Source organism: Carlito syrichta, unplaced genomic scaffold (assembly GCF_000164805.1).
Source record: "Carlito syrichta isolate Samal-C Ts95f unplaced genomic scaffold, Tarsius_syrichta-2.0.1 Scaffold136559, whole genome shotgun sequence".
Classification (NCBI taxonomy): domain Eukaryota; kingdom Metazoa; phylum Chordata; class Mammalia; order Primates; family Tarsiidae; genus Carlito; species Carlito syrichta.
Window position 1 is genome coordinate 62,057 of NW_007080655.1, and position 25,859 is coordinate 87,915.

At 45.7% G+C, this 25,859-nt stretch overlaps 1 protein-coding gene across 1 annotated transcript in view; it reads right to left on the reverse strand.

Annotated features, from left to right (window-relative positions):
- Positions 1 to 25,859, reverse strand: part of PPP6R2 (protein phosphatase 6 regulatory subunit 2) — a 62,326-nt gene that overhangs the window by 27,457 nt on the left and 9,010 nt on the right. Inside the window, exons 2-3 of the mRNA XM_021708412.1 lie at positions 14,389 to 14,631; positions 5,826 to 6,012 (exon numbers count right to left, since the gene is read on the reverse strand). Coding sequence (XP_021564087.1) covers positions 5,826 to 6,012; positions 14,389 to 14,615 — 414 coding nt within the window. The 5' untranslated portion in view covers positions 14,616 to 14,631. The remainder of the gene's footprint in view (positions 1 to 5,825; positions 6,013 to 14,388; positions 14,632 to 25,859) is intronic.

Here is a 25,859-nt window from a genome sequence, read left to right on the forward strand (position 1 = left end):
ATAAAACAAAGAGGCTCCACTACCATCATTTCTATTCAATACTGTATTAAAGGTTCCAGCCAATGAAACAGAAGCCCAAACAAAAATGATAAAGGACAAAATAAAACTGTCGTTAGTCACAGATGACACCATCTTGTATACAGATAAAACAAAAGGATATAAAGAATATTAAAATTAACAGTAGCTTTATTTATAATCACCAAAAACTGGAATCAGCCTAGTTATCCCTCAACACATGAATAATTAAATAAACTGTGGTACATATATACCATGGAATACTACTCAGCAGTGAAGAGGCATGAGCTATTAATACGCTTATTAACCTGGGATGACCCCACAGGAAATTATGTTGAGCCAAAAAGCTAACCCCCAAAAGTTACATATTATAGGACTTAATTAAATAACATTTTGAAATGACAAGCTTTCAGAGCTGAAGACCAGATGAGTGGTTGCCGGGGGAAAGGGACTGGTGAGGGTGAGAGCAGGAGGAAGGTGAGTGTGGTACTAAAAGGGCACCACAAAGCATCCTTGTGGTTTCAAAGCCGTTTAGGATCGCGACTGTGATGGTGGGTGGACACACGAATGCACAGAACTTACTCATACACACACAAAAGAGTACAAGTCAAACTGGAGAAATGTGAGTAAGATCAGCAAACTATATCAATATCAAAATCCCAGCTATGATGTTCTACTAGTGTTTTTTTTTTGCTTTTGTTATTAAGTTGAGTCTCACTCTGTCACCCAGACTGGAGTACAGTGGCTGCTCTGGGCCACCGCAGCCTCGACCTGCTAGGCTCCAGCGATCCTTCCGCCTCAGCCTTCCAAGTAGCTGGAACTACAGGCGTGCACTACCACGTGTGGCTAATTTTTTATTTATTAGAGATGAGGTCTGCCAAGTTGCCCAGGCGGGTCTTGAACCCGCAGGCTCAGGCAATCTACTCACCTCAGTCTCCCAAAGTGCTGAGATTACAGACTGAGCCACCGAGCCCGGCTTCTACTAGTGTTTTACAAAATGTCACCATTAGAGAAAGGTGGTCAAAGAATACAGGGTTTTCTTCATATTATTTCATGCAACCTCATGAATCTATAATTATTTAAATCAGCATTTCAACTAAAAAGATATGATTTGGAATAATATAAATATATCAAATATTAAGAATAAATGCAATGACATTCACAACACTGCTACACAGAGAATTATAACACATTACTGAAAAATTAAAGAAGCATCAACTACTCAGCTTTACTACTGTAGCATAAAAGGAGCTCTAGACAATATGTAAGGGAATGAAAATGGCTGTTTTTCAGTAAAATTGTATTCACACAAGCAGGTGGCAGGCTGGTTTTGGTCTGCGGGCCACAGTTTGTCAACTCCCATGTATAACCAATACAAACCTAATTAAAATTTCAGCAGGCTTTTTCTTCTTTTGTTGGCGGGGGTGATGGGGTGGAGGTGTGGAAACTGACAAACTCATTCTAAAATTTGATTATTCTAAAATAATCAAAAGACAAAGAATAGTAAAAATAATCATAAAGAAAAGCAAAATGAGAGGTCTAAAGCATTAAAATATCAAGACTTATAAAGCTACATTGTACAAATGTCAATTCTAGGTTTTGCCACTGTACTATAGTAAAGCTATAACCATTGGGGAAACTGAGTGAATGGTACACGGGAAATCTCTCTGAAGTATTTCTGTAATTTCTTGTGTGTGTGTGTATACATATGTATATATATTTTTTTAATTGTTTTTTGGGTTTTTTTTTTTGAGTCGGAGTCTCACTCTGTCACTCAGACTGGAGTGTAGTGACACCATCATGGGCTCAGGCAACACTCCTGCCTCAGCTTCTTGAGTATTTGGGACTACACGCATGTGTTACCTTGCCCTGCTAATTTTTTTTTTTTCCAGTAGACAAAGTCTTGCTATGTTGCCTAGGCTGGTTTTGAACTCCTTGGCTCAAGCAAACCTCTCGCCTTGGCCCTTGGCTGCCCTAAGTGCTGGGATTACAGACATGAGCCACCATGCCCAGCCTCTCACAAAGTTTTTTAAAACTTTAAAATATGCAAACTAAATTACATCGATCTAAGTTAGGGAAGTGACTCTAAGGAGTGCAGGAAGCAGTGATTAGGAGGGCTACGGAGGAGGCTTCTGACTCCTCTGGACCTGAGTGATGGCTACTCAGCTGCTCACTTTGATGACATACTAGGCCACAGTATTGTACACTATTCTGCATCTGTGCTAAATTACACAATAAAAGGTTAAAAAACAATGTACAGGCCGGGCGTGGTGGCTCATGCCTATAATCCTAGCACTTTGGGAGGCCGAGGTAAGAGGACTGCCTGAGCCCACAGGTTTGAGCCCAGCCCGGGCAACTTGGTGAGACCTCACCTCTACAACAAATCAAAAAATTAGCTGGGCATGGAGGCGCATGCCTGTAGTTCCAGCCACTTGGAAGGTTGCGGTGGAAGGACCACCTGAGCCCGGCAGGTCAAGGCTTCAGTGGCTACAAGCATGCCATTGCACTCCAGCCTGGGTGACAGAGTGAGACTCCAACTCAAACAACAACAATAACAACGACGAAAACAACCAATGTATACGGAACACAAGTATTAATTAACAAAACTCCCAAAGATCAATAAGGAAAAGGTACAATCAGAATTGCAATGATACATTCTTGCCAAGAAAAATTCCACCCGGGGGGCAGGCCTCTGGATCACAGGCGGTTACAAGAGGGGAATGAAGGAGCATCAGGGAGGCTCAGCCAAGCCAGCCTGCAGCTCAATCCAACCACAGCTGCAACTGCAGAGCCCTAAGAGAGCTATTTAACTTCTTTAGAGGGTTGTTAAAAGCATAAACTAAAAAAGATGTTAATGCAAACAGCAAAAAACATCCCTTCCCTTCCCTTTCCCTTCCTTTCTCTTCTTTCTCCCTACCATCTTTCTTTAAGTCGGGGTCTCACTCTGTTGCCCAGGCAGGAGTGCAGGGGCGTGATCACGACTCACCACAGCTTTGGCCGCCTGGGCTCAGGCAATCCCTCCACCTCAAGCTCTTGAATAGCTGGGTCTACACACACGCATCATCATGCCCAGCTAACTTTTTGTAGAGACGAAGTCTCACTCTTTTGCCCAGACTGGTCTCAAATTCCTAGGCTCAAGCAGTCCTCTCACCTCAGCCTCCCAAAGTGCTAGGATTACAGGCATGAACCATCCTGCCCAGTTGCAAAATGGGTCTTAACTCAAACAAACCAACTCCAAAAAACATTTTATGAGATCATCAAAGTAATTTGAACATTGTATGCAAAAATGGTGGGAAACACTACAAGAGGTTATTATTAATGTTTTAGGTGTGATAATGATATTGTGGCTATGTTTGTAAGAGTCATTATCCTTTGGAGATACATACTAAAACATATATACACAAAAATATACGATACTGGGGATTTGCTTCAAAACAAACTGGGGTGAGGGCTGGAAATAAAGGAGTGTAGAAGAATTAAGATTAGTCGTGAACAGATAATGTGGAAGGCAGGTAATGAGGACAAGGGGATTCACACAATATTTTACCTAATTTATAGATGCTTGAAATAAGCCATAATGAAGGGCTGAGAAAATGCTGTCAGTCCTTCCACTGACAGCCCCATCTGTGGTCCACTCCTACAAGAGGAAGGCTCCCTGCAGTCCTGCCTTCCAGCTGACCCTAGGAACAAACCAGTTCCTGGATGATTGTTACAAAACCTGGGAGAGCAAAATGGAAGACAAAATGTCTGCCAAAAAGAACAAGACAGCCCTACAGGGAAAGATGCACAAGGTCTATTTCCAAGTAAAAAAGGCAATTTGCTGTACTCAGTGTGATACCATTATGTGAAAACAAATATGCTAACCAGTCTACTGGAAGAAAAACTTAAGAGGCACATGTACTAAATAATGGACAGCAGTTACTTCTAGAGCATATTATCATATTACTTTTATGCATTAAGCACTGGGTAAGGGATGGGGAGGGAAATAATATGAGGCAGTAAAATTATCAGGAACATATCTGAAAGTGGCAGAGGAGCATGATGAAGTTATAGCAAATTATGAGACACACACATCCAGTCACTGAGCTGTAAGGGTCAGACACAAAAGGTCTTTAAAACTTCTATTCCTGGCTGAAATGGTAGCTCAAGTCTGTCATCCCAGCACTTTGGGAGGCCAAGGTGAGGGGATTGCCTGAGCCCACAGGTTCAAGACCAGTCTGGGAAACACTACAATAAATAAAAAATTAGCCAAGCGTGGTGGCACACGCCTGTTGTTCCGGCTACTTGGAAGGCTGAGGCAAAAGGATTGCTAGAGCCCAGCAGGTCAACACTGAGGTGGCCGTGAACATGCCACTGCACTCCAGCCTGGGCGACAGAGTGAGACTCTAACTCAAAAAAAAATAAAACCAACTTCTATTCCCAACTCACAGTTATGATGACCACCCCACCTGGCGCCACGGTTCCTACCATGACCACTACTCACACTCCCATCCTGCAGCCACCCCCCCACTGCTGGTAGGATCCCTCCCACCTCCTGCACAGACACCCACTGCTGCTGCTACTCCTCACTTATAATCTGCTTCAAAAAGAAGTGGGGTGAAGGTTGGCTCACATCTGTAATCCTAGCACTTTGGCCAAGATGGGAGGATTGCGTCAACCCAGGAGTTTGAGGCCAGCCTACACAATATAGCAAGACCTTGACTCTACAAAAAATAAAAAAAGTAGATGGGCATGGTGGTGCGTGCCTGTAGTCCCAGCTACTTGGGGGGCTAAGGCAAAAGCATCACCTGAGCCTAGGAGGTCAAGGCTGTGGTAAGTCATGATCATGCCACTGTACTCCAGCCTGGGCAACAGATGAGACCGTGGCTCAAAAAAAAAAAAAAGAGGATGAGACTTCCCTGGGGGCCACTGCAAATCTCAGATTTATGACCCAGTGGAAAATGGCATTCCACTGAACCCTCACAACATGCCAGCAGAATGTCCACAAGTGGAAAAACACAGACACAAAATATTGATATGTTTCCCAGACTGGATATTTGATGGTATTAAACAACTGTGGTTAATATTTTGGGGGTATGATAAGGAAATTCTAATTATATTTAAAAGAAAAAAGTTCTTAGAGACACACACACTGAAATATTTAGAGAAGAAATAATCTGATGTCTGGGATTTGTTTTGAAATAATTCAGTGGGGATGGGCGGGCGGGGGTAACAGAGGCAAGAAGACTGGCGAAGATAGACTGTGCCTGGGTGCAGACAAAGGGTGCAGTCACACCTTGTACCTGTGTCCACAGGCAAGAGCAAGGACAGACTCCAGAAAGACCATGCTACAGCCGACGGAAACAATTTCACTTGCTACTCTTGCAGAAGCCTCTTCTAGAGTTATCTTTTGTCTGCGCTGAAGCAGTACGTGCCCTGGACACAGACATATGCCACACACAGATGAAGGAGCAGACCTCAGGAGGAAGCAGGTCCAGGAGGAAAGCATGTCCCAGGATCTCATGCCTGTAGCTGGCTGGTGACAAGGCAAGCTGGTCTACTCTGGGGTCTGTGCAGCTTCCAGGGATGGTGAGTGGTACTGCTGATTCCACAGTCAGCCATCAGAAACAGTCCTTGGGAAGCCGCTTTCTTATTCAAATGCCAACCCTCATACCAGCAACGCCCACTACTCCATATGTGTCCCACAGGAAGGTCAAACATACTGTTCCCCACAGGCTGAAGATAAGTCACACAGCGAGGGCCAGCAGCAAGATGTACCAGCATCTGCCGTGACAAAGTTCCAAACCATGTGGGTTTTCCACATTATTTACCTGTTCGGTTTTCCTTGCAATGAGATTGCCAATGGTCTTGCTGAAAAAACTGGCGAGCAGAGGATTGAGAGGTGGCTCGTGGTCCAAGAAGTCGTATAGAAGGCTCAGCAGACTCTCGTCCCCACCTAGTCTGTCGCTGATCTGCGGCACATCACAAGTCAGAAGCTCACAGGCTGTGTTTGGATATCTAAAAGGGCACATAGTCCAAGCAACTGGAGGTGAAATCAGACTTCTCCAACTCTCAGGAAGCTGCTAAAATAATCTGCTTCTTAGGAAGCAGACCCACGTGATAAGAATAGAACACTGAAAAGACCTCAGAAGAAAATAAAACCATGATTATTCTGTGACTACCTCATATTTTTAACAACTAGAAATTCAGAGTTTTGTGGGGGTTTTTGGAGTTGGAGTCTCACTCTGTCGCCCAGGCTGGAGTGCAGTGGCAAGCTCACAGCCACCGCAGTCTTGACCTGCTGGACTCAGGTGATCCTTCCGCCTCAGCCTTCCAAGTAGCTGGAACTGCAGGCATGAACCACCACACCTGGCTTATTTTTTTATTTATTGTAGAGACACAGTCTCACCAAGCTGCCCAAGCTGGTCTCGAACCCCTGAACTTAGGCAATCCTCTTGCCCTGGCCTCCCAAAGCGCTGGGATCACACGTGTGAGCCACTGTGCCCAGCCCAAATTCCAAGTTTTTATTATATGGGCTCCTCATGCCCTATCCTCTGACATTTTCTGAATTTATTTCCATTCCTAAAAAACTCTCCTTAGTGATCTCGCCTTTTCTCTTTCCAGGCCTTCATACTCACCTGCCGGGTCTTCGACCACCTGTCTGGCCACACTGTCTAAGTGAGGCCAAGTTTGGACCACGTTCATCTCCCTGACCGTCAAGTCTGCTTCTCCTCTCCTTGCCATGCCCCCTCTATCAACAAATACAGACCCCCACCTTCCCCAAACTGGAGAAACATCATGTCAGCAGCTTAGGATGCAACCATTGTGAGGCATTATGCAAGTCATGTATGCTCAAGAAATACCAACATTTATGAATCATGTACTTCCCTGTTTGGTAAAAACAAACAGTCACAAAATACGCCTCAACCTATTATGCATTATCTCATCAGGACATCACTGTGCTCCCATTTGAGCATCCGGCAAACTTGGGTGGGTGACGGCACACCCAACCCATAGACCAGGACAGAGTTTTTTTTTTTTTTAGTTGGAGTCTCATTCTGTCGCCCAGGTTGGAGTGTAGTGGCATACTCCTGGCCACTGAAGCCTGCTGGGCTCCGGTGATCCCTCTGCCTCAGCCTTCCAAGGAGCTGGAACCACAGGCATGCACCACCACACTCGACTAATTTTTAGATTTTTTTGTAGAGAGGAGGTCTCGCCAGGTTGTCCAACCCCTGAACTCAGGCAATCCTCTCTCCTCAGTCTCCCAAAGTGCTGGGATTACAGGCATGAGCCACCACACCCGGTTCCAGGACAGAGCTCTTCATGGAAGCATCCCTACCAAGGCCTGGTTCTTTGTTCCTGTGGAAAGATGGAGAGGGTGCCTGGGCCCCAACAGGCAGGAGTCCGGTGAGCGCATCCCGTGGGCCTGACTGCTTTGGCACAGGCCTGTCCCTACAAAGAGTGAACTGCCTAACCTCCGTTTGGGTTTCTCACCTGAACGTGCAGTTGAGAGGACTGCCCATCCCAAGAGGCTCTTGTGAGCACTACAGGGGGCATGTGTGCGAAGCAGAGCAGCCCAGGCACACTGGAAGCACTCAGTCTAGGTCAGCTGCTATGACCTCCCTTCCCGTGCCAGCATGTGGCCGGTGTCAGCGGCAGAGGAGGTCCATCAAAATGAGGAGGTGGACCACCAAAGGTGAGGAAACAAAGTACAGACCACTCCCTGCAGAAACACTTCAGAAGCACCGAGAAGGAACTGACCTTGTCCACACACGGACAAATGTGTGCACATATGGCACACACCAAGCTAGAAAAGACTGGCTCTCTAGGTGGAGGGACCAAGATTTTCTCCTTTTTTAAATTTAACAGTATTTTACAATTACTCTTGAAAACACAGGCACTGCTCTAGCAGTTTTGTTTTTTTTTTTGGCATCTCACTCTGTCACCCAGACTGGAGTGGCGTGGCACACTCAAGGTTACCCCAGAGTTGACCTGCTGGGCTGTGGTGATCCTTCTGCTCCAGCCTTCCAAATAGCTGGAACTATAGGTACGCGCCACCACGCCTGGCTAATTTTTTGATTTATTGTAGAGACAAGGTCTCGCCAAGTTGCCTAGGCTGGTCTTGAACCTGCGGGCTCAGGCAATCCACTCGCCTCGGCTTCCCAAAGTGCTGGTATGACAGGCTGAACCACCGAGTCCGGTTCTAGTTTTTAAAATTTATACAAGGAACAGGCACTCCCATTAAACACAGCAGCTGGAGTACACAGGTTGGTTGATACTCTCTCAAACTACTACTCAAGTAATGCAAAGAGTTAAGAAGGTAAAGTAAGAGAAGGGGACACTGAACTGCACCACACATCTTTAAAATAAGAAATTAAAACAAAAAGAAGAAAAGAGAAGTGGAAATAATGCTGGACCAGGCCTGGAGGACGAAAGCCATGCTGTAGGAGCACTGATGGCACAGGGAAGGCTGCATCCCAGAAGCCTGCACGAGGGACACCAACCAGAGATGAGAACGCAGGCCTGGACATGGAGAGGGTGAGGCAGATTGATAACTGTCACAGAGCAGGGCAGAGGGACCCTTTGTCTCTCCCTGCTACCCTGCTAGAACAAGTAGGTTAGAGCAGCTACTGGATCAAGGATGCCAGGCACAGCGAAAGGGGTGACAGAGGCCCTCAGAGACAGAGGACTTGATAAAAACAATACTGGAGTGCCCCCAGTCCCCCTTCCCCACTCAGCTCCTAGGATGCTGACAAGTCTATGTCCCACAGGAAGAGCTAGAAGGATTCTTTTCTGAAGATAATAATGGGACAAAGAGAAAAGTCAACTAGCTGTCATCTAACCAATTGGTCAGCCACCAATCCTACAGGAAAGCTTGTGGGGAGTAAATCCCACTAAGATCCTGAACTCTCCACAGGGTTAGGCCCTCACTCTTGAAAGAAATACAGTGCTGGCCAACCAGAAAACAAGGGACACGGAGAAGAGAGTGCAGAGAGCAGAAGAAAACTTTTAAAAAACCTGTAATATTCTCAGAGACAATACACTAAGAACCAGAGATTCGTTAAAATATCTGAGAGCAGGCCGGGCGCGGTGGCTCAAGCCTATAATTCCAGCACTTTGGGAGGCCGGGGCAAGAGGACTGCCTGAGCTCAGGGGTTTGAGACCAGCCTGGGCAACTTGGCAAGACCTCACCTCTACAATAGTCAAACAATAAGCCAGGCGTGGTAGCACTTGCCTGTAGTTCCAGCTACTTGGAAGGTTGAGGTGGAAGGACTGCCTGAACTCAGCCTGGGTGACAGCCTGGGCGATAGCCTGGGCGACAGAGTGAGACTCCAACTCAAAGAAGAAAAAAAAAAGATCTGAGAATCAGACAGAATTCTTAGAAATTAAAAATATGATAAATGCTGGGTATGGTGCCATGTGCCTGTAGCCCCAGCAACTTGGCAAGCCAAGGCAGGGGAAGTGCTTGAGGCTAGGAGTTTGAGTCCAGGTGGGGTGAAGAAGTAAGATAACCACCTCTAAAAGAGAGTGTGTGTGTGTGTGTGTGTGTGTGTGTGTGGTAGAAATTTGAAAAGTCAACAAAAGTTAAAAGTTGAAGAAACCTCTCAGATATAGATCAAAAAGGCAAAGACAAAAACATTAAGAGCAAACATAAGAAAAATATTAATTTAGGTGATCTAGCACCAATTAGAATTTCTAGAAAGAAGGAAAACTGGAGAGAATTTTTTTTCCTTTTTTTTTTAAGAAACAGGGTCTGGTTCTGTTGTCCAAGTTGGAGTATAGTGATGCCATGACTGCAGCCTCCAACTCCTGGACTCAAGCAGTCCTCCCACCTCAGCCTCCCAAGCAGCTGGGACTACAGGCCCATGCCACCATGCCCAGTTAATTTTTTTGATTTTTTTTTTTAGATACAAGGTCTTACTATGTTGCCTAGGCTGGTCTCAAACTCCTGGGCTCAAGCAATCCTCCTGCCTCAGCCTCTCAAAGTGCTGGGATTACAGACATGAGCCACTGTACATGGCTGGGAGGGAAATTATCAAAGATATAAGAAATTTCCCTCCATGAATGTCATACATTAGTGCCTAGCAACAAATTTTAAAAACAAACTGATACCACTATTTACCTTAATGTGAATATGTAAATACTGTTTACAGTTGATCTGTTATATTTGCCTACTTACGTGTTTTTCCCCAGAGTTCATATCTATTGCTAATTTCTCCCAAACTACAACTGTGAAACTGTGACATTCTATAATAATCGATCCTAAATACTTTCAGAAAGGAAAGAAGACAGATGATGCGCCCGAGCTAGGAGGCTTGCGGGACTGGAGGGCAACACAGTCTCCAGATGCCCAGGGGACTAAGCCCATCTGGACTTCTGAGCCGGGGGATTCTCAAACACGCCCGCAAAGAAAAGACAGCACTCTCAGACATGTCCACTCCCCTCAACATTACCGCCTATGAATTCTTTCTCAGGAAGCTGCTGAAGAAAACAACTTGCTACAGGAAGCAAACCAAAGAAGAAGGGATCACAGATGACGAACAGCGGAACCACCAGAGCAGGGTGGAGGGTCCAGGGATTATTATGGCAGAAGTTCCCTTCTCCCCCAATGTTTCTTGTGGTGGTAAAGTCATCTTCCTTTCGGGTTTGCTGCTGAATGCAAGTCTTTCTGGGGCACGGGGGTACTTCCTAGGGACCCACTGTGACTCAGTGCCGCTTTCCACTGGGTGAGCAGTTCTAGCTCAGCAATTAGGAATGAAGACGCCACAGTCCAGAGTTATAAACAGCACTGCCTTACAAGTAACAAAAGAGATACCTTATCTACTGCTGGCTCTTCGGTCTTATTTCTCAAACGATCTAGAACTTGGCAGGGACCTCACAAAAAAGGCCAAGAACGTCTATGTGATTCTAGGGCTGGACCACAAGGCTGCTGCTTCCCCTACCCTGTGGTGGCACCCTCTGCTGTTGCCTCTGGAAGGTGACGGACTGTCCTAGGGCTTAGGGCTTTTCAATCATGGGCCGGCTGTATGTCAGGCCTGGGGAAGAGGCAGTGCGTGGCAAGTCTTGAGAAACATAAAACTTTACTGGAATGCAGCCACATCCATTTGGTTATGATTTTCTGTGGCTGCTCTTATGCTGTAACTTCAGAATTGAGTCGTTTTGGAGACTTTATGGCTGGTAAAGTCTAAAATATTTTCTATCTGACCTTTCACAGATAAAGTTTGCCAATTCCTGGCATACACACATTTTATATCTCCCTTATCCCTTTTTTAAAAGGGATAGGATTTTGTGCTGTCACCCAGGATGGAGTGCAGCGGCACACTCACAGCTCATAGTCCCAAACACCTGGGTTCAAGGATCCACCTACCTCAGCCTCCTACTCAGCCCTCCAAGTCGCTGGGACTATGGCACGCATCACCATGCCTGGCTCTTCCCCATCTTTGAAATAATCTTGATTCTACTTCTTCCTGTAAGTACCACCTTATCCATCTATCCATCCATCTTCTGTTTTTTTCTCAAAAAAAAAATGGATTTTTTTTTCCAGACATGGTGGTTCACGCCTATAATCCCAGCACTTTGGGAGGCTGAGACAGGAGGACTGCTTGAGCCCAGGAGTTTGAGACCAGCCAAGACAACATAGTGAGATCTCCAATCTACAAAAAAATCAAAATATCAGTTGGGCATGGTGACATGTGCCTGTAGTTCCAGTTACTCGGGAGGCTGAGGAGGGAGGATCGCTTGAGCCCACGAGTGTGAAGCTGCAGTGAGCTGTGATCTTGCTACTGCCCTCCAGTCTGGGCAACAGAGTGAGACTCCGACTCAAAAAGAAAACACAAAAGTGTTTTTTTGTCTAGTTTTGTTTTTAAGGCAAGTCCAAGTGGAGCAACAGGATTGGAAAAGGCACAAAGAAAGCTGCAACTGGCAGTGTCCAATTAGTCACAAACACTACACGTGGACTAACCTCTAAAAAAGTGTTGTAATGATTTTTATACAAGTGAGACGTGTACCTGCTTTGAAAACTCAGACAGTGTGGCAGGGTGGTGAGGAGACACTCTCCGCTCCACACAAGCACTCTTCTGGCATTTTTCCCTAACATTAACCCCACGTTTCTAAATAACACACATGGACTTTCCTCAATGGAAGGTGAAGCTTTAGCTTTCACATCACCAGCTTCCCTCTCCCTTGTGCTCCCTGCAACATCACACCATAATTTTTAGGCTAAATGTGCAGCTCGTGTTTACCTTAGTATGCATATGCAAATAACGTTTGTGGCTGAGTGGATCTGTTCACTCTGGTTATATCTGCGTGGTTATAAAAGTTTTCCCTGGAGTTAATAATAGTTGTTTTGTTTGCTTGGTTCTACACTTATCTAGTGCTAATTTCTCCCAAACGCCGAAACTCCTGGCTCATCCATGCAGCTCTGAGATCCTCTGTCCTGGGCCAGAAGACTCTCACTCTCTGCTGCCCCACGCCTGTTGCTTTGTTCCAACTGGTCACCAAACTGGGACACTTCTGGGAGTGGGAGGGGTAATGCCGAGACCACAGGTGTCACCACCAGTGTAGGCTGGGCTGCACCAGCCTCCGGCTTTGGCTCCCTTCTCCCGAATCCCTTGGCTCCTTATGAGCCCGTTTTTTCTAGAACTCTCTTCCCCATCACCAACATGGCTCCTCTTTTCCTTGAGAACTTGACTGACCACCCTAAATGAAGTGTTGACCACTTCTGGCCACAGGCATGCCCCATCTCCCTATCTTGCTTTATTTTTCTTCTAAGGCAAAAGCCAGCAAAGACTTTCTGGTCAGATGGTAAATATTGCTGATGGTTTCTGGTGCAACTATGCAGCTCTGTGTTACATGTGGATGAGTGTGGTTATGTCCAACAAGACTTTATTGGTGGACAATGAAACATGAATTTCACATCATTTTTATGCTAACAAAATGTTCTTCTTCCTTTGTTTTTTTCTCCAACCATTTAAAAATGCAAATAGGGCCGGGCTCGGGTGGCTCAGCCCGTAATCCCATGCCTTGGGAGCCCGCGGGTTCGAGACCTGCCCAGGGAACTTGGCGAGACCTCATCTCTACAATAAATCAAAAAGATTAGCCGGGTGTGGTAGTGTGTGCCTGTAGTTCCAGCTACTTGGAAGGCTGAGGAGGAAGGATCGCTGGAGCCCGGCAGGTCGAAGCTGCGGTGGCCGGGAGAAACCACTGCACTCCAGTCTGGGTGACAGAGTGAGACTCCAACTCAAAAATAAAAATAAAAATAAAAATGGTGGCTCACGTCTGTAGTCCCAGCACTTTGGGAGGCAAAGGTGAAGGCACTGCCTGCACACAGGGGTTCAAGACCAACCTGGGTAACTTGGAAAGACCCTGTCTCAACAATAAATCAAAAAATTAGCCAGTTGCAGTAGTGTGCAACTATAGTTCCAGCTACTTGAAAGGCTGAGGCAGAAGGATCACCAGAGCACAGCAGGTAGAGGCTGCAGTAGCCACGAGTGTGCTACTGCACTCCAGCCTAGGTGACAAAGTGAGACTCTGACTCAAAAAAAAAAAAAAAAGGTAAAGCCAGTCTTAGCTTACAGGCCACACAATAGGATTTAACCTGCAGGCCACAGTTTGCTGACGTGTTCTAAGATGCTACCACCACGCATGTGTATTTGACGCTTCCTTGGGTGGCTGCGGGGTCTGGCCTGATCCCTGTTGTGCCACCTGGGGACACTACTGGCCATGCGGCCTCTTCATAGATCTGCACTCATGGATGGAGCTGGGAGGCTGGGTCTCCCTGTCCTGCCTGTCACTCAAATGCCCACCTATTCACGCTCCTCTGTGCTAACCCACCCTTGTGGCTTCAACCATGTTGCCACACTGCCACTTTCCTTTCTACCGTCTGCCAATACCCTGGCCAACTGCTGAATGGATGTTTAGGGAAAACCTCTGAGAATGTGGAGCGAGGGCATACACTCCCGACAATCATGTACTGCCTTCAAGTTGAAGGCCCCAGATTGAAGCGTGTTTTGGGACTGCGTGGTCAGATCCTACACATCTCTCCTGCCTGGCCACTCTGCCAGCCTGGGACCAACCCTGCTGACAGTGTGGCCTCACGCTGCCATCCTGCCTGCTCTGTCACGAGACCTGTCTTTTTCTTTCGGCATGCTGTCACTCAGAACACCCTGAAACACACTGATACTCGGTAAACTTACTTACAACTCGGAGTAAGAAAACCCACACACAAGAGAGTCCAAGCCCTGAAACGCCACAAGCAAAGCCACAGGAGCGGCTTCCTCGTCTCCCACGCGGGGTGAGTGTTTAAGGCCACTTCCGCCGCCAGAACGCCCTGGCTCTGGCCATGCTCGGACACGCCTGCAGCCCCCTGGCCCCAGCCACAGCCTCAGTACATACTTGAAGCGGACCTTCTCCTCCACATCCAGGGGCGGGTCCTGAGTGATGAGGTTCACCAGCTCCTCCATGCTCTGCTGCCTACACAGGAAGTCCAGCAGCTTCTGGTTCTGAGCCTTACACTCCTGCAAGATGTCATCTTCATCCATCAACTCCCGCAGTGTCACGTGCTCCTTGTCCAGCAGCTTGTCAACGTGGGACGTGGTGTTCAAGTCAAACTTCCAGAACATCGTGACGGCCACGGAGCTACAAGCAAGGACAAAAGGGTCACTTCGCTCCCCTCTGGGAATACGCCCTCGGCAAGGCTACATCCGAGTCCAAGAGGTCATCCACAACACGAACACAGAGAGAGATCCTGGGGTTCAGGGCAGTGACTGTTCTTGCTGGCCCGCTCTGGGTCAGGCTCAAAAAGCGAGCAGACTGCCCGGGGGCTGGCAGCTCTGAGGCTGGGCTCCTGGTCCCAGGTCCTGTCTCCAGGCTCCCCTCTGGGTTGCCCCCACCGCGCCTCCTGCCCCACGATGCCCCAGCCCCACCCCATGGTCGTGCTCCACACGTCCCCAGTGCTCTTGCTTGCCCCCATCTGCATCAGGAGACGCGTCCGGAGGTCTCTCATGTCAGGGATGCCCTCCACCCAAAAGGAACTCTGGACATCTCCCCTCAGAGCCTCATGGAACACAGACTCAGCAAGTCAAACGACAGACAGCTCACTCCACCTGACCCTGCAGGCCTCTCCATCCCCTACAGCCTGGCCCTCTACTCCTCCTCTCCAGGTGCTGAGAAGTGCCCAGGGCCATCGGGAAGCCGCACCTCCCTCACAGGTCCTGCCTCAACCACCTGACCCAGCCCATCTTCTGCATCCCCAGACCTCCTGGCTCTTGCTGTCGTTGCCTGGACCAGTTTGTCATCCCCCAAGAGCTTCACTGGTCTGTCTACAGGCCAGGCCTGGTCAGCAACAAAGTTTTTGCTGTTCTGATACAAAGAGAAAACAAAAAACCTACCTCTTTAACAAAGTTGGAACTCTGAGATTATGAATCCTTTCAACGTACATGAAACATTACTCACAAAATTGCAACAGTAGATGCAATTTATCTTACCTAATATTTTTACTTAGGAGAATAAAAGACTGACCATAGACTCAATATCTGCATGTCCTCTCACCTCGGCCTCAAAACCTCTGCTGGACCCTACACCTACCAGGCTGCATTCCAAAACACGCCTCCAGGTCCTCTGGGCACTTCCCTGGCCTCCTGGATCCCTTGCACCACAAAGACACTGTATATTCCCACACAAACTGTGCAGACCAAGCTAGAGGTATGGCCCTGCAGCCACACACCTGCACATGCTGTTAGGGTGGGCACTGCTCAAGCACTTGGGTATGAAAAGCCCAGAGGTGGTGCAAGCTCAGAAGGCCCCAAAATGGAGCCGCTTTGACTTGCAGTACAAGGGACTCCATGTACACACTGACACAATATTCAGTTTTCCTTCTGGGACCTAAGATGTCCCTTATTCCTCTTGTAAGGAGCATGGATGAATATTTCTGGGTGGAAGCAATAAACTTTGGAGGACCAGAAATAACGATTACTGAAGTACGTTCAGGAAAAGATGGCTGTCTCCACACATACGTATCAGATGTATCTCTCCTAAATGCCCTGCAGAATGACTCAAATGCTGGATGACATACAATCCTGGGACAGAAGGGAACCCTGCCTTGTCAAGGCATTATTTTTTCCTAAAATGTCTGATAGAGTTCACTACTGAAGCCAAGGGGTCTAAAGCTTTCTTTGGTGATGTTTCAATTATGAATTCCACCTCTTTAAAGGAACAGAAAAGAATCTGACATCCTACCTAAACTGGTTGAGTCAGTGGCATGAAGCTGTCTGTGATGCTATCTTGTTACTCGCTTAGTGTTTGACCAATTAGTGTTGAGTAGTAGGTTCTGCAGTAAAGTTCCCCCTTTCATTCCTACATACTAATGCTTGTCCTTTCTCTCTTTTTTCCCTGGGTGCCATTTGAGATTTATTAATTTTTTTCAGGTTAGAAAATATAGTTTATTTAGAAAGTAAATGAGACAGAGAGAGAGAGAGAGAGAGAGAGAGAGAGAGAGAGAAAATTCACCTCTCCAAGGCAGAGAGCAAAGCCAAGAAACATGGCCACACCAGAGTCTAGTAAGGCAATGACTAATTTTTTTTTATAGAGATGAGGTCTTGCTATGTTGCCCAGGCTCAAGGGATCCTCCACCTCGGCCTCCGCAAGTGCTGAGATTACAGACATGAGTCACCCTGCCCAGTTCAGGTTTATTAATTTTACTGGTCTTTTGAAGAACCAATTTTTGCCTTTTCTTTTTTTCTACTATTCATCCATTTTCTATTTCAGTTATTTTCTCTTTGTAATCTTCTTCCTCTTGCATACTCTGGGCTTAATTTGTTCTTCTTTTTTTTTGTTGAGTAGGAGCCTCACTCTGTTATCCAGGCTGGAGTGCAGTGGCCTGCTCACGGCCACTGCAGCCTCTACCTGCTGGGCTCAGGTGATCCTTCTGCCTCAGTCTTCCAAGTAGCTGGAACCAAAGACACACGCTACCACACCGGCTTATTTTTTGATTTATTGTAGAGACGAGGTCTCGCCAAGTTGCTTGGACTCGAAGCCCTGGACTCAAGCAAATCCTCTCACTTCTGCCTACCAAAGTGCTGGGATTATAGGTGTGAGGCACCATACCCGCCTTGTTCTCCTTTTTCTAAGCTTCTTAAGGTAGAGGCTGAAATTACTGATTTTTAGACCTTTTGTCTCCTCTATTATAAGCACTTGAAGCTACAAATTATCCTCCAAGCACTGTTTTAGCTGTATCTCACAGATTTATGTATGATTTCATTTTCACTGAATTCAAGATACTTTTCAACTTCCCTTGTGATATCTTCTTTGACTTATAGGCTGTTTAGAACTATATGTTTAACTTTCCAATTATTTTGGGATACTCAGCTGTTACCGATTTCTAATTTGTATTGTGGTCAGAGAGCATGCTTGTGTGATTTCATTTCTTTTACATTTATTAAGATTTGTTTTATGGGTTACCACAGGAGTCAGCAAACTTTTTCTGGAAAAGAGCTAAATAGTAAATATTTTAAGCTTTGTGGGCCACATACAGTCACCGTGACACATTCTTTTTCTAATTCTTTTTAGACAATGCTTTGAAAACATAACAATTCTTAGTTCACAAGTTGTACAAAACCAGGCACTGGCCTAATTTGGTCTGCAGGTTGTAATTTGCTAACCAACAGTGCTGCACATAATATAGTCTATCTTGGTGGATATTCTACATGCACTAAAACATAATTTTTATTCTGCTGCTGTTGGGAAGGTTCAATTAAGTCAGGCTGGTTAATAATGCTATTCAAGTCTCTATATACCCACTGATTTTCTGTCTACTTGTTCTGTTAATTAATGAGTGAGGAGGGCTGTGTCTTCAACTATAACTGTGGATTTATTTCTCCTTTTGAGTCTGTCTTCTTTCATGTGTTTTGAATTTTTTATTCGGTGCATACACATTTAGGATTGGTATGTCTTTTTTTTGAGTTGGAGTCTCACTCTGTCGCCCAGACTGGAGTGCAGTGGCACGCTCCCAGTCACTTCAGCCTTGACTTGCTGGGCTCTGACGATCCTCCCGCCTCAGCCTTCCAAGTAGCTGGAACTACAGGTGCGCGCTACCACGCCCGGCTAATTTTTTGATTTATTGTAGAGACGAGGTCTCGCCAAGTCGCCCAGGCAGGTCTCAAACCCACGGGTTCAAGCAATCCACTCACCTCGGCCTCCCAAAGCACGGGATTACAGGCTGAGCCACCGAGCCCAGCTGCTATGTCTTCTTGATGAACAACCTCCTTGGCATTAACACAGTACACTATTCTTGTGATTCATGTTTGGTATACCCTTTAACATCCTTTTACTCTCAGCCTATTTGTGTCTTTATAGTTAAGGTGTCTGTCTTATAAACAGCATGACTGAGACCTGATTTGTTATTCAGTCTGTCATTCTCTGCTCTCTAATTGGAGTATTTAGAGCATTTACATTTAATGCAATTATTAATATGGTTGGGTTTGAGTAATCCGAAAAGAATCTAACATAGTTTCACGATTTAAAGAAAAAAACACTTCAACAGGCAAGGCACGGCGGCTCATGCCCATGAACTGCAATCCCACCACTTGGGAAGGTCAAGATAGGAGGATGACTTCAATGTCGGAGTTTGAGACTAGCCTGGAAAACATAGTAAAACCTCATCTCTACAAAAAAATATAAGGAATTAGCTGTGGCAGCATGCACTTGTAGTCCCAGATGGCTGAGGAGAGACGATTGCTTGAGCCCGGGAGTTTGAGTTTGCAGTGAGCTGTGACTGTGCCACTGCTCTTCAGTATGGGTGGTAGAGCGAGACCTCGACTCAAAACTAAAGAAGAAGAAAAAACACTTCAATAAATTAGGAATAGAAGGAAACTTCCTAACTCTGATAAAGGGTATCTACTAAAAAATCTGCAGCTATCAGCATGCTTAATGGTACAAAAGACTTTATGCTTTTCCCCTAAGACTGGAATAAAGGACTCTAGCCACCATATTTAAGATTATAGTGGAGGTCCCAGGTAGTACTCTAAGACAAGAAAAAGAAGACACCACAGATTGAAAAGGAATATGTAAAACTGTCTTTTCTCACAAGTGGCATAATTGTATAAGCAGAAATGTCTAAGAAATCGATAAGAAAAAAGCTACTAGAATTAATGAGAGTGAACTAGCAAGCTCAATATTAATTAAAAAAAAAAAAAAAAGTAGCTGGGCTCAGTGGCTCAGCCTGTAATTCCAGCACTTTGGGAGGCTGAGGCGAGCAGATTGCCTAAGCCTGTGGGTGTGAGACCAGCCCGGGCAACTTGGCGAGACCCTGTCTCTACAATAAAATTAAAAATTAGCTGGGCGCAGTAGTGCATGCCCATAGTTCCAGCTACTTGGAAGGCTGAGGCAGAAGGATCGCCAGAGCCCAGCAGATCAACGCTGGGGTGGCTGTGAGTGTGCCACTGCATTCCAGCCTGGGTGACAGAGTGAGACTCCAACTCAAAAAAACTGTATGTCTATATACTAGCAATGAGCAACTGAAAAATGAAAAAATTTTAAATTCTATTTATAACAACATGTAAAAATCATGAAATATTTCAGGATAATTTAATAAAATATCTACAAGTCCTGTATATTGAAAACTATAAAACACTGCTGAGAAAAATTAGCAATGACTTACATAAATGGAGAAATATACCATGTTCATGAATTGGAAAATGCATTATTGGTAAGATGGCTATTTTCCCTAAACTGATCTATCAGTCAATGCAATCCTAATCAAAGCCAGGGACAGTGGCTCATGTCTGTAATCCCAGCACTTTGGGAGGCTGAGGTGGAAGAATCGCTGGAGACCAGGAGCTGGAGACAGCTAATTTCACTGTTAAAGGAACTAATGTAAACTGATTCCAGAACATTTCATACTTCTTTTTCAAATATTTCTCCTATCCAAGCAATGATACCTTACCCTTCACAGAGATGCTAGGTCTTCCTAGTTGGTCCTTACCTACAGGGAGGCCTGACATTTCCTTCCCTACATGACCCCAAGGTCACTACTGACAGCATCTTTAGAACGAATACCTGGCTGATGAACTGGCTTGTTGATTTATGGCATCTCTAGTTATACCTGGAATATCAACAGCAGTGGAATTCCTCTCACATCCTAAAAACATTCTTAGCAGTCAGTTTTAAATGTCAAGTACAGTACTACTGGCATCTTCTGACTCTTAGCTAACAGCCAAGTGAAAAGAACTTGAAGTTCTGCCTCCTCACAATCGTCAGACAGAAGGAAGATTTCAGACAGAAATGCTGCCCATTAGTTCCATGAAAGAGTCCTTCAAAAAGTAACATTTTGTGGTAGAGACTGTTGCTAAGAGATGCCCTATTACCTGTCTAGCCACAAATCAGTTCTTTTTTTTTCTTTTAAAGATTTATGATCAAAGTCCTGACTCTGCTGTATGACCAGACGCCAGTCACATGATCTCTCATGCCTCAGTTTCCTTGCCTGCAACATGGAGACAATAAGTATCCCCATCTCATAGAACTGTGGCGGGGAGTAACTGAGTTATTCCGCATAAAGGGCTTAGAACAGTTTCCAGCACATTTTATTCTCAAAGACCCTCAGCGTGAAGAAGAGAAGGAAAGAACTATAAGATCACTTGTGCCCACAGAGTATGTGCTCTGAGGTGGCCAGAGCAGTGCCTGCATGATCTTTCTTCCCAATTCCACCTTCAGGGCATCACAGTGGTAACTTAAGTCAGACGTGGTAGGAGTATTAACACCATGGAAATCAGCAAATGTTACAAACCAAGAGGTTTTATCTCTCCCCCAGAAAACCAGTTAAACATTTACCAACATATCACAGGATAGGCTGAATGCTTGAGTTCCATTTGGCATGGAAAAAATGGCAATATGAGTCCTTCGAGCACAATGAATATTTGTACAATCAATCAAAGAACAAACAAGAGCAGACTAGGTCTGTACTAGGCAGACTCCACGAGGTAAAAAAGACCAGAGGAAAAATGTCTAACTTTAAAAAGGGGGGTAGAGTAGGGCGAACAGGTAAATAAAAATCCAGAATCAGAAGCAAAAAAAGGAAATAACCACACACATTAAAGTAATTAAGTATAGGTCTGGGCACTGTGGCTCACATCTGTAATCCCATCACTTTGGGAGGCCGAGGTGAGACGACTGCCTAAGCCCAGGAGTTTGAGACCAGCCCAGGCAACATGGCGAGCCCTCATTTCTAAAATAAAATTAAAAAATTAGCCAGGTGTGGTGGCACATGCCTGTAGTCCCAGCTACTTGGAAGGCTGATACAGAAGGAGCACCTGAGCTCAGCAGGTCAAGGCTGCAGTAGGCGTGACCATGTCACTGTACATCAGCCTGGGTGACACAGTGAGACTCTGATTCAATTAAAATAATAATAATAGAGGATAATTTACACAAGTCTATGCTAATATATTCCTTTAGGACGGGGCATAACTCTAGGCCTGACATGCAGGTGGCATCCTCTATAGGTCCCTGATTTCATGCACACATTAGGTTCTCAAAGGCTGCCTCTGCCCAAACGGAGGTGTTGTGCCAAAGAACAGGGCAGACAGGAACATGGGGCCTGGATACACAGCCCCACCTGTGAGACTCCAGTCAGTTGTGGGAGGAATCCTATTTGTCCCCAATCTCCACTCTCCCTTTCTTCAACAGCAACAGAGGTTTGGCTGGGTACATGCCACTCTCCTTTCCCAAGTTCTCACTGGGCGTGAATTCCCTGAGTTCTTCTGACCCTTCTGCCTACTGGGAGACCAAGAACCAGAGCCATCCTTCCAGATCCACGAAAGGAAGCCACAGGCTAAGGAAGGCTGCCACCAGACCAGACCGCTAGGTGAGAAAGAAATGTACTTCCACCTCACTCAAGTCGTGGTTCTTTGGAGCCTCTGTTGTAGCAGCTCAGCTTGGACCTTAACACAACGTGAGCAAGCTTCCCCCTGAATCCTAGGGTTTGAATGTACGTCCCCTCATGCTGAAACTTAATCCCCAATATGGCAGTACTGAGAGGCAGAGCCTTTAAGAGATGACTGGATCATGAGGGTGCTACCCTGGATCAATGGACTAACAGGTATCATGGGAGCTGAACTGGTGGCTTTATAGGAAGAGGAAGAGAGCCCCGGACTAGCACACTAGCACACTCAGCCCCAAGTCTTCTGATGCACTGTGCTTCCTCGGAGAGCCCTTACCTGAGGGAAGTGCCCCACTAGATGTACCCCTCAGTGTTGGCTTTCTCAGCCTCCATAACTCGAAGAAATAAACTCCTTTTGTTCATAAATTTACCAAGTTTCAGGCATTCAAAGCAAGAGAAAACAGACTAAGATATTCAGCTTCATACAAAAGGATACTTTATTAAAAATGTTATAGGAGCTACACAATAATATACCTGGCATATAAGTGCTCAACAAACAGTATTTGAATTGACTGAATGAAGGGACTGGATATCACTGACACGTACCATGAGCTCAGAAGGGTTCACCCCTTTCCTTTTTTTTGTTTTTTGTTTTTTTATTAATCAATATTTTTTATTATGGTTTTGTGGGGTACAGTTAAGGGTTAGGTATACAATTATGTTTCATTCAGGCACCCTGTTGATAAGAGGTCATCCCTTTCCTTTTTAAAATTAGTTTTAGCCGGGCAAGATGGCTCACGCCTGTAACCCCAGCACTTTCATCATGAGTCCTTTTGGAAGTCTCATTCTGCTATTTTGGGAAAGGATTGGCTGTATTTTTCAGTTTAATTTTCTGTTTTTATTTTTGGTTGCCCACATTTTCCCAGATACATAGTTCCAAGCTAGAGAACAGCATCTCACCATGGTGGAGAAATACTGCTTCTCTTTTGGAAGTAAGTGGTAGTCAGAAAGGAGCACCAGGCAGCTTCAGAGACCAAGCCCCCAGGCATGTCTTATTCTCGTAATTCTTGCTCTCAGTGGGTTCCTTAGGCCTTCTTCTTCATTATGGAGAGTAACTAAGACACAGCCTCCTTTCTTACTGTGCTTGAGACAAGCAGCCATACAGGGCTGCTGTTTTCCTGCCAGTGGGAAATGAGAGGGTGAGTATTAACACTAATTTTTTTGTATGTATGCAAGCATATATGTATGTATGTAGGAGTCTCACTGTTGCCCAGGCTGGAGTGGAGTGGCATGCTCACTCACGGCCACCACAGCCTTAACCTGCTGCTGGGTTCAGATGATCCTTCCACCTCAGACTTCCAGGTCGCTGGAACCACAGGCACTCACCACCATGCCCAGGTGACTTTTTGATTTATTGTAGAGATGAGGTCTTGCCAATTTGCCCAGGCTGGTCTCGAACCCCTGGACTCAGGCAGTCCTCTCGCCTCTGCCTCTCAAAGTGCTGGGATAACAGGCGAGAGCCACCATGCCCGGCCTGAAAGTGCATGCTATTAATAATGAGACCAGAACCACAGCCAAAACCAGGAAACCAGGACTGATGGGCACCCTACCAATATCAAAAACACCAGCATCTCAGCTTTCAAAACAATGTCTCGCCAGATTAGCCTGGCGTGGCAGAGTGTGCCTATAGCTCCCGCTACTTGGAAGGCTGAAGCGGAAGGATCACTGGAGCCCAGCAGGTTGAGGCTGCGGTGGCCGGGAGCATGCCACTGCCCTCCAGCCTGGGTGACAGAGTGAGACTCCAACTCAAAACAAACAAACAAACAAACAAACAAACAATGTCTCAGCAAGATCTTTTGCTATATGGAATGAACTGGACTTCTTCAACAGTGTCTTAAGTATTGACAGAACTTTTCACATGATTTTTAAAATTACACCTTCTCAAAATTACACCTTCCCCCTCTCCCACAACCTTTGGGTTTTTTATTGGGATTGCATTGAAATTCTTCATCAGTTCGAGGAGAACTGGCATATTTACAACACTTACCTTTCCCATTCAAAACCAGAGTATATCTGGCCCTTTGTTCAAGGCTTCTTTAGCTTTTTAAAAATTTTATAGGGCTCTCTAAAGTGGTCTTAACCATTTTTTCTTCGATTTATTCCTAGGTACCTTTTATTTATATTCTACTGAATACACTACTTTTTTCAATTCAATGTGTTTGTTGATGATATATAGCAATTTATTTGTTTCATTTTAAATCTAGAAACTTGGTAAATAATTGGCTTAATAAGCTATCTGTAGATCATTTTGGATTTCTACATATGTAATGGTATTATCAATGAATAATAAGCTTGTTTCTTTCATTCAAGTCTTTTGTCTTTTCTTCCCCTTTCTAAAAATTTCTGAGTCAGGGTCTCACTCTGTCACCCAGGCTGGAGTGCAGTGGTACCATCACGGTTCACCACAGCCTTGATGTCCTGGGCTCAAGTGATCTTTCTGCCTCGGCTTCCCAAACAGCTGGGACTATAGGCACAAGTCACTGTGTCTGGCTTTTTTGTGTGTGTGTGTGGAGACAAGGCCTCACTATGTTACCTAGGCAGCTCTCCAAGTCCTAGGCTCAAGCAATCCTCTTGCCTCAGCCTTCTTAGGTGCTAGAACTGCAGGTACAAGCCACCATGCCTGGCCTCTCTTTTTCTAATTACTGGACTGGCCAAGACCGCTATCATGATCCTCAACCGCAGCGGTCAAAGGAAAAACACTTTCTACTTTCACAGGGAAATTTCTCGATACACCATGGCTGCTAAATTTTTTTGCAATTTTTCTGTGCAGTGGCTCATGGCTATAACCCCAGGGCTCTGGGAGGTGGAGTCAAGAGGACTGCTTGAGTACAAGGGTTTGAGACCAGCCTGGGCAACATGGCAAGTCCTTGTCTCTAAAAAAAAAAAAAAAAAAAAAAAAATACGGCCAGGCTCGGTGGCTCAGCCTATAATCCCGTGCTTTGGGAGGCTGAGGTGAGTGGATTGCCTGAGCCTGCGGGTTCGAGACCAGCCTGGGCAACTTGGCGAGACCTCATCTCTACAATAAATCAAAAAATTAGTTGGGCATGGTAGCGTGCCTGTAGTTCCAGCTACCTGGAAGGCCGAGGCAGAAGGATTGCTGGAACCCAGTAGGTCGAGGCTGCGGTGGCCAGGAGCATGCCACTGCACTCCAGTCTGGGCGACGAAGTGAGACTCCAACTCAAAAAAAAAAAAAAAAAAAAAAATAGCCAGGCTTGGTGGAGCATGCCTGTAGCTCCAGCTACTTGGAAGGCTGAGGCAAAAGAATCACTTGGGCCCAGCAGGTCGAGGCTGTGGTGGCTGTGAGTGTGCCACTGAACTCCAGCCTGGGTGACAGAGTGAGACTGACCCAAAAAGAAAAAAAAAAAAGAATAAAGAATAAAACTGGCCAGGCACGGTGGCTCACACCTGTAATCCCAGCACTTTGGGAAGCAGAGGTGACAGGATTGCTGAGACCAGCCCAGGCAACCTGGCAGGACTATGTCGCTACAATAAATTTAAAAATTAGCCAGATGTGGTGGCATGTGCCTGTGGTTTCAGCTGCTTGGAAGGCTGAGGTGGAAGGATCATCTGAGCCCAGCAGGTCGAGGTTGCGGTGACCATAAGTGTGCCTCTGCACTCCAGCCTGGGTGGCAGTGAGATTCTGACTCAAAAAGGAAAAAAAAAGAATAAAACTACTTTCTTTTCACTACTTTGGAAGTTGTACATTGTTTCTATTCTTATAGTAGTTCCTTAGAACTTATAAATTGCACTCCTATTAAAATTTATAATTAATTCCAATCCCAGTTTGCTATGGCTTAAATAGGGTCTGTTTGGCCCCACCAAGTCTCATGTTAATATCTCCAAGTCGGGCTCGGTGGCTCAGCCTGTAATCCCGCGACTTTGGGAGGCTGAGGTGAGTGGATTGCCTGAGCCCGCAGGTTCAAGACCCGCCTGGGCA